The following is a 12,213-nucleotide window of genomic DNA, read 5'->3' as shown; positions in this document are numbered from 1 at the left end:
TCTGGCTTCCCCCACTTGCCCTCATCACCACAACCTGCCACACGTCCCCTCTCTGGGTGCTCGGGACTTGCCACATCCATTTGTACTCCCAGCGCCAAGGCTGTGAGGCTGGAATAGACCTAAAGCAGGGCTGGTGTCTTTGAAGCAGAGCATCTCTCTCATTTACCCCCCTTCTCCTTCCTAAAAGCTTTATAACCACTGCTTTTAATATTCCAATCACGGAAATCTGGGCTGCACCTCCGAGGTGGGGGGGGGGATTTCTTTTTTACATGCCTCCTTATTTAAACATTCTTTATTCAAGCTTTCATCATTTGCCAGTTAAGTCAACTAATTTTCTACTAAACCCAATTTCACTCATGGTTGGAGCGAAGTTTCCCCGATTTTTCCTTGTGCCATGTACTATTAATGGCACTTGAAATTACGCAAATAAAATTGATGAGCGCAAATGCCTTCTTCTCAGCCAGCACAGCTGAGAGATTTGTTTTTGAAAACCGCTTGATCCCTGCTCCTGGAGAAACCTTCCCTCCCAGACCAGCCAAGAATGGCGACCAGCTCGTGTCCGGGCTCAGCACCTCCAGAGCCCCGCAGGTGACCCGGAGACTTGTCCCATCCCGACATCCAGGATTAGTGCATCGGCTCAGCCCTCACTCCTCTCTGGGAGAGAGCAGCCGAAGCAGCTTCAATCCAAGCGGATGCAAGTGCTGAGCTTGCCTCTCGGCCAGCCGCTTCCACCAGCTGCACCTACTCCAGAATAAATCTATAGCAGCTTCTTGTCCTGCTATTTTCCCCTTATAGGTACTTTAATCAACAAGGAGATGCATCCCCTTCCTAAGCATGGTGCAGGCTCTATGAAATCAGATAACTGCGGGGTTATCTTTACATCCCATTGACCTATTTTCAAATTAACCCAATGTTTCCTTCCACATTACCACTCCTGGGGCTGAAAAGTCCAGCACTAAATGGACCTCATGGGCATCTGCTGGCAGGCTGGGCCAATAGCCTATAATATATTTAATTGCATCTTCTCTGCCCCCATCTGCTGTCATCAGCAAGGCAGACTGCAGCAGGGAAAATGGAGGAGGGCTTCTGTCCTTTCTGCTCCCTCAGCTTCTCCCTGTCTACAAATGCCCAACAAGCACAGGACCATTATCTGGTGGATGAAAGGTGCCAGAGCCAGGCTCCTGGGGGTCTGTGATGAGCCCATCATGAGCAATTTGAAGTGCAAATCGGAGCCCATGAGATGAACGACCCCCTGCCTGGCCTCTGCTCCCAGCTCTTCCTCCTGCTAGAAGGGACATGACAACCTCAAAAGTGAGGTTTTTCAAGCAATTGCAGCATGCTTTTTAAGCTACACATGGTTTTACTTTTGCAACATGCATCTGGTCTGTTTCTCTGGCCCATCATCGATCCCGTGTGACACAGCACTACCCATCTGGGGGGTGAGGTTCAGCAATCAATTTATTTATTTACAAGGTTCAACAAAACTGTTTTCTCATCATGGAAGGATGCAGCACTTGCTGGAAACCTTTGCAGCATGTCCCTAGAAGACACCTAATGCTGATATTTTGCTGCTCATTTGAGCAACAGCAGCTCCAGTGGGTCCAGGCAGGGCTCTGCTGGGAGATCCCCAGGAAGGCATTTTTTCTGGGCTGCAAAGATAATCCATGAGGAGTGAAGACTGCTGGAGGCTTTGCATCTTGTAAGAGGACTGAAAGCCAGAAATGGGGAGTCAACAGTCCTGCAGGGCTGGAGGGGGGGTTTTATCCAGGGGCTCCCAGCTGGACCATCTCTGGGTGTGATGGAAACTCCACCCTCCCCAACCTCACCAACCCAGAGGGGCTCTGGGCCCCCGCAGGGAGGATTGAGCCTCCCCCGACGCCAGGCGTAGCCTCCTCTCACCTCTACAAATTACCCAACAATTAAGAAGGTTATGATAACATTTATGTGACAATGCAAGTTTTCTGCAATGGCAAAGAACTCAGCGAGCAAGTTGTCACTTGGCTACAAAATAAACATATTTCATGAAGGAGTGCAATTTAACAGCTCAGTAATTCCTGCTAATTTATGCACCTTCCTCTCCTACAAAATGAAGCCCTCAAAGGTAGAAGAAATCCCCCTCTGCCGCTCCTCACCACAGCCGGGCGGCTCATCCCCATTCCTCATGTAGCTGCTACCAGCAAAGCTCCGAGCCACCTCCTCGGAGGTGCCAGGAAGCTGCTGTAATTACGGGGAGCAGCTTTCGCAGTCTCGTTTCGATGTACCTGGCTTTTCACTGCAGAGCTGCGTGGCTGTAACTCTGCAAGCAGCTGTAGCCGGCTGAAGAGAGGAGGAGCAGGGGAGGTGCTGGGACCCACCATCCTCCAGCAAGAGCTGCCCTCCCGGCCAAGCAAAGTCAGACTTGGAGATGCACAGGAGGGTGCCAGAGCAAGCAGCTCTTTCTGGTCAGAAATTCAGCAAATAATGAAGAAACTTCCTGGGAAAGGGATATAAATACTGGGACTCCTCCAGGGAGCAGCAGAAGCTGAACACTCAGGTGCTTGTGGTGCCTGCGCAGATGAGCTGTCCTCTCCAGTCCCAACTGCTCCAGCAGCTCAAAAGGGAGGGACAGTTTTAGCCAAATCTTCACGAGTACCACTACAGCAGAGCCGATTTCTGCCCACTGACATCCTGGACCCATGCCTAACCCATCACCTAAGATATGTCTGCTGGAAACGTGTCCTGATTAAACTACAGACTGGAGAATCCAATAAAGCTTAGACATACAGTGGTGTGTCCAGCATTTGTGTAACCTCTTGGTTCAGTCTTCATCGTCTCTCTTTGCAAGGGCTTGCAGCAGTCGAGCACCCACAATAGGGGGCATCATCTTCAGCTCCCACCAAGACCTGTAACCAAATGTCCAGCTTTTCCAAAGCCTGCAACATCCCATACACACCTTATCTCAGCACAAAGATCAAAGCCTGACCAGAAAAAGAACAACTCAATAGCCCTGACAGCTTACAGAAACACTCACTCAAATAATGAGAACATCGGATGCTGCATTAGAGGCTGAGGTTTCCTCCTCACCAGTGCAGAGCTAATAAATCCCACAGCCATGCCACGCAGCTCCATCAGGACCACACACAACTTGTCACTTCTGGCTGTTTCCACAAGCAATTCCTGGCTCGCCCACACAATGGCAGGACTGTATTTGCCAGCTGGCGAGGGAAGGTGAAGCCTGGAGCCTGGGCATTGTGCAGGTTTTCATGTGAACAGATGCAAGACAGAAAGATGGGGTTTACCTGCCAGGAAATAATTAGAAATGTCTTCGTCTGGACATCGTGTTTGCATTTGAATGGCCCTTTTTGCAGCCTGAATACACCTTGGTGACTGTGGAAAGCGCAGGAAAATACCAGTTACAATACATTGCCAGGCAATGAGAGCGGTGGCAGTGGGAGGTGAGCCTTGTCCTGCCGTGGTGCTGACCCCACCGCAGCCCATCCAAGCCACCTCGGCACACAGAGGGTGGCTCGTTGCCCAAACCACACACTGGCCACGGCTACTGCTCAGCAGGGAAAGGGCTGCCAGCATGGGATCCAAGCATGTGCTTAATTTTAAGCGCTTTGCCAGCGCCAGTATTAGAAATCCAGAGCTTAACACTGGAGCAATTAAGCTCCAGGAACACTTTGTAAACCCTGACCCCACAAGGCATCAAATCCTGTTTTCTTCGACTTTCTGTCCTGCCTTATGAGCAGTTAATTTCAAGGGGACCATTGCAAAAAGCATCTTTCAGCATCTCCAAGATCAATACGCCCCACAGTTCCAGCAGCTCACAGCACCGCACCCCCATCTCCCTGAGCCTTAGCCATGCAAAAGCAGCCAGAGATGCCGACATCACCATTCCCAGGACCTAAGGATGGGGGTAGGAGCTGGAGGTCCCAGCAGCGCCCATTGTGCCCGTTTTCCTGGGGGGAAAGGCTGAGCACATCCCTTCCTGCCTGACCTTGGGGCATGGGTGCTCCAGAGGAAGAGGCTCAGATTATTGCAGTTTTTGCACGGGCACAGCCATCACTCCGAAGTGCTGCTTGTAATTTTCCAGCATCTACTCATAAGCTGCCTGATCAACAACCCAGCTCAGGTCTTTCAGGCACTTCCCACTCCTCCCCTACAAGCAACACACATGCACACCGGCCTCAATTCTCACTTCCCTGCAAGCACATTTTGGCTATCAAAGCAGCACAAAAGGTCTTCAGCAAGAATAGCGTTTGCATCCGTATTTGGAATGTTTCTTCCCTCCCTGCTTCAAGACAGGGCTCAAAATGCTGCTGGGCCCCTCCACTGCTGCTACACACCCAGCACAAACTCTGGATGGGAAACAGCTCCTGACTCCCTGCTCCAGCTCCACGCTTCACTTCCCTCCCCAGGAGCTGCACATGCCCAGCGGTACTTTGCACCAGCCACCAGATAGCTCCATGTTTCACCCCTTGCCTCTCAAGATGCATCAGAAGATCCCAAATTCACCAGGAAATGCAGAAGAGAACAAACATCTGCACTCCATTCAACTAGAGGAGGAAAATTAGCCTCTAATAGGACACGGCAGTGGAATTCACAGGTCTTTAAGGACTACAGAGGGCAAAAATAGCTGGATAAGCTAGCCCTGGAACACCAGGGCTCAGCTCAGCGGCTTCCATCTCACACCTTGCAGAGGCATTTGGACAGTGCCTCGCTGAGCCGTGGAGCAAGCCTGCAGATCCCCAGAGCTCCTTGGCTTCACTCCCAATTAACACTGGTCCCCCAAACTGGGGCAGGAACCATTTAACACCCCCACTATTCACCACTTCGCATCTGCTTCTCTCCCCGCCGCAGCTGCTGGCAGGGAGAGGTGCCCAGCACACACGGTCACTCTCCCAACTTGTTTTCACCCCCAGTCCTCCAGCACCAGTTTTTTGGACCAGGGTACTTACTTTCCCTCCTTGTTTGCCCAGTCTCCAGCATTTCAGGGCCAATCCTGATGACTGCCTCCAGGCACTGCTGCACTGCAATCAATATAGATGCTAATAATGAACAGTTCTCAGATAACTACTGTGTACGAAGGCAAACCTTCCAGTGATCCCTTGCCAATGATGAATACACATCGAAAAACCATCTCCGAAATTTGAAGAGACAAAAAACAAACCAGGCGAGAGGTTATTTTGTGCTGAATAATTTACACATGCCAGCCTTTGCTCTGTGAAGGCCGTGCTGGGCAGGAGCAGCTACAGCTCCAAGTCATGAGAGGAGCAGGGGGTGCCAAAGGAAAATAAACAAGAAGCAGACTCAGCATTGCACATTGCTGGAGCAAAACATCCCCAAACCTACCCCAAGACTGGTGCCTGCCCTGCTGCAAGCTCAGCCAGAGACACCTGGTATGGGAGAGGACAAATTTAGCCCCAGTCTACAGCGGAGCAAAGCTTTGCTGCTTCAGGAGGTTGCACAGGGGCAGGAGGGATAAGAAAGTACTTGGCCCTTCCATGGCAACACAGCTTTAGCTTTGCTTCATCCCCCAGGCCAGCTCCAGCCCCTCACACATCCCCCAGCTTCACTCTGGGTACCAACCCCTGCCCAAAGCTGCAGCTACAGGTAAAGTCCCCTCCAGACTTTAATGAAGAACCCAAGATTAACTGCTAGCACAACCCAGGATTAAATACACACGTTCTGCTAAACCTCCCACGTGCTCGTGGTCAGGCAAAGGCTTATCTCAACATTCCTTGGAGCCACCGCTGATGCTGCACCAGCCCAATGACAGGGACATTGCTGAGAGATCTGCAAGTACCGAGCGGGACTGCTGGGACCGCTCAGTCCTCCTCTCAGGGGGGACCTCTGCTTCCCCTCTGACACCCGCACTAACCCATCTCCTGACTGAGCTGCAGGAAGGTCCCAGTGAATACTTGGGCTTGGTCTCCAAAGGGACAGAAGGGACCCAGCTACAGCCCCGGCTCCTGCCCTTACCCCAGCCCCATCCAGATGGAAGTGGGCCCACGGTGTGGGTGTTCAGCATTTCAAATGTCATCAAAGCCAGGCACAGGACATGCACATGGGGAGGTGGGAGTGGTTTCTATCACTGGGACAGAGAGAAGTACAAGATGCGCAGCCCCAGCCCAGCTCGCTCAACTCGCTCCCCATCACAGCTACGAAGGGGAAGGGATGGACTGCTGTCCCAGGCATCCCAGGCGACACAACTAAATCCACATCAGAAGAGGAGGTCTCACCACTACCAGCTGACGTTGAAGCTCCTGCACTTCTGAGAAAAGTGAAATACTACAGGCAGCAATGCAGCTCTCCCCAGAGTCACTCACAGAGGGAAACACACTGCAAAGTCCCCCTAAGACTCAATTGGCTCCTGCCCCTCCTTAAACGACCACCGTGAGGCTCTTCATTAAAAAACACAAGAACCACACAACAACACAACCCTCCCAGCCATTAACTTCTTTCATCCTTGAGTACACGGATATTATTTAGCACGTCAATTTAGCTCAGCACGCCACGCGGAGATCGCCATGATGTATGCCCGCCTCTCTGAGAAGCTGCTGCCTTTTGCATTAGGACCAGGATTATTTTTTTGAGTTAATTAGTCGGGAGCTAATTCCGTTCATTAATTCTGAATGCCGCAGGGGCTGGGTTGTTTTTTTTGTTGTTGTTTTCTTTCCAGGATTGTTGGGTTTTTTCACTCCCTTTTCAGCACAGCTCATTATGGGGCCAATGCTATCTTAGAATCACCTAAAACCTGCCCAGTCCCCAAGGCAGCTTCAGGTTTTTCTCCATTTATAACCCATCCTGATTTGCATTTTCCCTGGCACTTGTCCTCCACTTGAGATGTCTCACAGGAGGTGAGAAAACCTTGCGGGTTACAGGAGGCATCAGCATCAGCCCAGTAATAACAGAACTGCATCAGCAGAGAGGAACGCAGCACAGTTATCCTCTCCCTCTTACTTTTTCCATCTATTGGTCCCTCTTGGAGACAAAGTCCTGTCTAGACACACTTGTAGGGTGTCTTGGTGTAGCTCTTGGCACACTCTCACCCTGCATCGCTCCATGCTCCACAGCAGAAAAAACCCCACCCCTCTGTGGGAAGTGCCCCAGCAGCAGCAGATTCCCCCGCAAGACCCCAAGCCACCACCAGCACCTCCTGAGGGGGGACTCCTTGGTGGCTGCCACCCCCCTGCAAGGGACACAGGTTATTTTTGGCAGCCACCCCAGCTGCCTGCCTTGCAGCGGGGCAGGAAGGGAGGGAGGGAAGGAAGGAAGGAAGAGAGCACAGCTGCTGCTCAAACAACACCGGCAAAGCCATGGGGGTTGAACACAGCCACACACGGTGGGGAGATCCAGCAACCTGCAGGACACCTGCATCCTGCAGCCACATGGCCACCAGCCCTGCAGACAGCACCCCTGGGGAATGGAGGGGTGAAAGGGAGCCTTTCCCATACCCAGCTCTAGGCAGGCGTCAGGGAACACAGGTGATGCTGTGTGCTGACAGCAAGGGACTAACGCTGCTCAGATCCAGCGCTGGGAACCAAGGGCAGAGCCCTGTCCCAGACACCTCCTCCACATCAGCCCCGTGCAAAGCCCTGCTGGCAAAGCCTTACTTTGCAACAGTACTTCCCACTTTCCTGGGATGCAGAAGGGATGGGATTGACCCTAGCCATGATGCTGGTGGTCTGCTGCCCGAGACACAGGTTGAGGAAAAGCCACCCCCCAGCCTTTGCAGACCTCATGCTCTCATGCAAGACCTCGATGCAATCCACAGACGTGCAGGGAGCAACCCTCTTGGGGGGGAACCACACACCCATAGCACCACAGCACCCACCTCTGCAGCTCCTTCAGGGAGACGGTGACCCTCAAGCTGTGTCCCAGGAGAAAGAGGGCAGCCAGGATGTCAGCCCACTGCACCATCTCGCCCAGCGGGCCCCCCTTCAGCACCCGTGGGCTGAAAACATCCCCCGACTCCTCCGTCAGGAAGCCGATATGGATCAAGATCTGGAGAGACAAGAAGAGGGGTCAGTGCTGGGATGGGTGGCACTGGGGGAAAGGGACAATTTGGGTTTTCCAGCCTAAATGACTTATAGTCCCTGATTCTCTCCAGCTCCTTTTGCACACTGTAGTTACTCAGAGAAATCAGTCGGGTGTAAAGACAAGTGATCTATGTCCAATTAGCAAAGACCCAATAGTCAGAGTTTACCAGTTCCCATCGACTGGCGCTCTGTATCTTGAGACCAGGTTCACGTTCCTGATGCACATCACGGTGCGTCCCACGGACTGCAGCCAGATCTCCCGGCACACAGAGACCGAAGGGTAGGGCACCACAAAAACACCGACGGGCGGGCCAGCAACCTTGGCATCTCCCTCGAGGAGATGTGCCAGACTCCCCACCCATCACTGCTGGCTGGCTGCCGGCTGGACACTGACTCCCACCCACCAGGACCCCTCTCCAAAATTCACTCCACTTGTTCAGCAACACCAGAACTGTGACATCCCAAATGCATGCAGAGTCGTGTCTATGGACCACAGACTGACTCTGCAGACCTATGTGCTTCCATAAATGAATTTTCCTCCCAGCTCACTCACGTCCCAGCTGTCTCCACTCCCTGTATTGCCAAAGGCTCAGCTTTTTCATCTCCACACCACAACCCCATTGTAAAATTTGCTCGTACGTGTTTCTGGTCCCTCTGCCGGCCCTTCAGCTTCTGCTCAAGGCGCCGAGCCGCCCGCAGCCACTGCTGCGCCAAGTGCCGGATCCTCTTCTTCATGAAGCTGAGGGACTCCTTGCCCGTGCCGATCAGCTCCAGGAGGTGAGCCAAGTCGCTCCGGAAAGCTGCCTAGGAAAGGAGCATGCTCTACATTTTGAGTGTGGGAAAAGCAGCTGCCAGAGGAGCCCCTGGGTTGCCACGGGGGCTGGCAGAGGTTTGCCCACCGTAGCTGAGGTGCTTTGGGTTTTGCTGGGTGGACAGCTTCCCCTGGCGCCACCAGACTTGACACCAGAGCTCCTCCACTTCATGCACCAAATCCCAGGGGCCCCGTTGGACCCAGAGCATCTCATGACTTCCCGGATTCCTCAGCACAGCACAGATATGGACTTGTTGGAGTGGGCCCAGAGGAGGCCACAAAAATGGTCAGAGGGATGGAGCAGGGACGTCCTGCCGTGAGGACAGGCTGAGAGTTGGGGCTGTTCAGCCTGGAGAAGAGACGGCGCCGGGGAGACCTTACTGCAGCCTTTCGGTGCTTAAAGGGGGCTTATCAGAAAGATGGGGACAGGCTTGGGCTTGTAGCGACAGGACGAGGGGGAATGGTTTTAAACTGAAAGAGGGTAAATTCAGACTAGATATAAGGGAGAACTTTTTTATGATGAGGGTGGTGAAGCTCTGGCACAAGTTGCCCAGAGAGGTGGGAGGTGCCCCATCCCTGGCAGTGTCCAAGGTCAGGTTGGATGGGGTCTGAGCACCCTGGGCTGGTGGGGGGTGTCCCTGCCCATGGCAGGGGGTTGGATTAGGCAGCCTTTGAAAGTCCCTTCCAACCCAAACCATTCTGTGACTCTCTGAAAACCCTCAAGAGGCGTCATAGCCCTGCTGACACTGCTGGCTCTGTGCACATTTATTTGCAGCAGCCTTGCAGCTGTCCCCCCCAAGCCCCCTGGGACCAGCGGACACAGGCTGCCCACCTTACCTGTGCCCGAGGCAGCGGCTGGGGCGAAGGCAGAGCCGCCGTCCGGTTTCGCCACGGCAGGGGAGGGCAGAACCACTCGACTTCGCTGAGGTAGATGAGGAATGAGCACTCGGTGCCGTCCACGCCAAAAAACGCATAGCAGGGGTCAGAGGTCCACCTGGCCCTCATCCACTGCGGGGGGGCAAAGAAACACACGGGGCTCGTCCTCTGGCCGTGAGGGGACACGGCAGCCCTGCGAGCTGCCCCTGCTATGGGCAGTCTCTGTTCCCCACCACCTCCCTCTAGCTGGGAGCTAGAAATGAAGGGCAGAGGGTGGATGAAGGGCTGCAAACCAGCACGCACCCAGTGCCCATGTCGTGGTGCCTCCAGGGCACATGGGGCACAGGCAGAGAGAGCAGGGTCTGCTGGGGGCTCCCTGGGTTTCTAACACTGGTTCCTGGGGGCTCCCTGGGTTTCTAACACTGGTTCCAGCACCAACACGTGCCTTCCCCAGGAGCAGAGCCATTAATCCTTAGAAAATGATATACCACAGGGTTTTCTTCTGGTTAACTTTGCTGGGGAGCAAGCTGAGCTGCTGATCTCATCACCTGGGGCACAGCAGGGCAGGGAGACAGATGTGCCAGCGGCCCCCCCAGGGATGATTTCACATGATGGAGAATAACCAGTGACCAGAGCAGTGATTTATCATCCACCGCAACGGCTCTTGCCAGCCTCTTCCTAATTCAACTACAAAAACAAATCTACTCAGGAGACAGGTCACTGAGCCCAATATGTAAAACACAGCAATCACCCGGACAGGAGATCGAATTACAGCCTTCCACAATTAAATTACATTATGAATTTACTCAAATTGTGGAAGGAAAGGATGCCTAGCACCAGGGGAAGAAGAAAACACAATCCCTCAGTATCATTTTAATATACACTTCAACATCTTTTCAGGGGGATCTGGCCCTGCAGAAGACTGAGCTTGAAGAAGGAGGCTGGGACAGGGAGGGAAAGAGGGTGATGCTTTTAATTAGTTCATGTAAATATGCTCTCTGACAAAGCAATCATGCTCCAGGCCGAATGCCAGGCTGCATTCAGGTGTAAAGAGCAGGCTGGGTCAGGCAGGACATCCTATTTGAGATGGAGGTCCTGGCCAGCTTAACAAGATGCTCTTCTGTGCAGTGCTAAAATTATTCCCCAGACACTAGCTAACCAGATCTGTAAAGATGATGTGACAGTGCCTTCTCCTCACCATGCTTCTGTCATTAAACTGCAGGCAGAGGTGGTCTCGCAGAGCTGATTCTGCTGCTGCCTGCATAACTGGGTACCATGGCTTCAGTGCTTCATATGACTAAATATGAAGGTTTACACCTTATTACTGGGGGAAAACAGTTACACTCGTATAGCAACGGCTCCCAGAGGAGGTCAGACACCTCCCTTGTGTTTTCTCCTTGCAGCACAGCCATGCTTTGCTTTCTGTGTCTTTGGCTCTGCTCCTCCTTCTGCAATGGGCCATACCTTTCCCATTTTAAAGCAGTTTTATTCTGGAAAGCATCCCCCTCCCCACTGCCCTTCCTAGTGTAACCCCAGGGTCGTTGCTCTGTGCTTTTCCCAGCAGCTTCCACCCCAGGTCCAGACCCTCTCCCAGACCGGGAACTCTGACTCACCTCCACTTTCCCAGCGCAGTCAGGGTACTTGGGGTCCCTGGGCACCTCGCACTGGTCCCTCCTGCCTTCCCCCACTGCAGAAAGACAATTGGGATACGGGGAGAGCCAGGACGTGCCAGTGGAGCAGCTAGAAATGTGGGGAGGTGAGGGGTCTGCTCATGGGCACCTCGGCTGGACCAGCAGACAGACCCATCCCACTTGATGGACCACAATACCAAGATGTGAAGCGTCTTCCCCGAGGTCAGGAAGGAAACAGGAAAACCCCCAGCCCTGCTTCAACGCCAAGAGCACATTCCCTTTTCCCAGACTGCAGCACGTCTCTTTATAGCACCTCTCCACTGCTCTCAGCCTGGTCCAGACCCCAGGTCCCACCTATCCATGCTCCTATTAACCATCCATAAGCAGGCTGCAGTATCTAAGGAAGCACTTGACAGCCTTTACACTGTAAACTTGCAATACAAATTGTCCTGCTGAGCTGTTAAGAGGTAACTCAGCCCACAGGGTCAGCCCTGGAATAAGGCACAAAAGTGGCTGAAAAGGTAATAGGATCTTTTCTCCTTCTGTGGTTAGATTAATAGAAGACACCACCCCTCTTATAAGCCCTCCTTTGCCTGTAACTGAAAACACGTGAGGAGGAAGAGGCAACAAAAGCATCTTCTACTTGATGATGCCAGCCCAAACCCTAAGAACAATGCAGCCATGTGGAGAAACACCTGGAGAGCCCAGCTGCCCTCCCAGCACTGCTGGAGTGGGATGGGAATGACTCTCCTGACGCTGGATCCCAGCCCCTGGACTTTGGATTCAAACTACCACATTTTTCTATCCAGGTGTTTGTGCTGGCAGTATTCCTCCTCTTTAATACTGCATTTAATTCTGTGGCATTTGTTTC

General features: G+C 52.9%; 1 protein-coding gene across 3 annotated transcripts in view; it reads right to left on the bottom strand.

Annotated features, from left to right (window-relative positions):
• MGAT5B (alpha-1,6-mannosylglycoprotein 6-beta-N-acetylglucosaminyltransferase B) overlaps positions 1-12,213 on the bottom strand; it is a 70,642-nt gene that overhangs the window by 20,685 nt on the left and 37,744 nt on the right. For all 3 annotated transcript variants that reach the window (XM_055700828.1, XM_055700829.1, XM_055700830.1), the window contains exons 5-8: positions 11,325-11,398; positions 9,673-9,843; positions 8,664-8,828; positions 7,820-7,989 (exon numbers count right to left, since the gene is read on the bottom strand). In XM_055700828.1, coding sequence (XP_055556803.1) covers positions 7,820-7,989; positions 8,664-8,828; positions 9,673-9,843; positions 11,325-11,398 — 580 coding nt within the window. The remainder of the gene's footprint in view (positions 1-7,819; positions 7,990-8,663; positions 8,829-9,672; positions 9,844-11,324; positions 11,399-12,213) is intronic.

The sequence above is a fragment of the Falco cherrug genome, chromosome 1 (assembly GCF_023634085.1).
Source record: "Falco cherrug isolate bFalChe1 chromosome 1, bFalChe1.pri, whole genome shotgun sequence".
Classification (NCBI taxonomy): domain Eukaryota; kingdom Metazoa; phylum Chordata; class Aves; order Falconiformes; family Falconidae; genus Falco; species Falco cherrug.
This window is presented reverse-complemented; position numbering and strand designations above follow the sequence as displayed.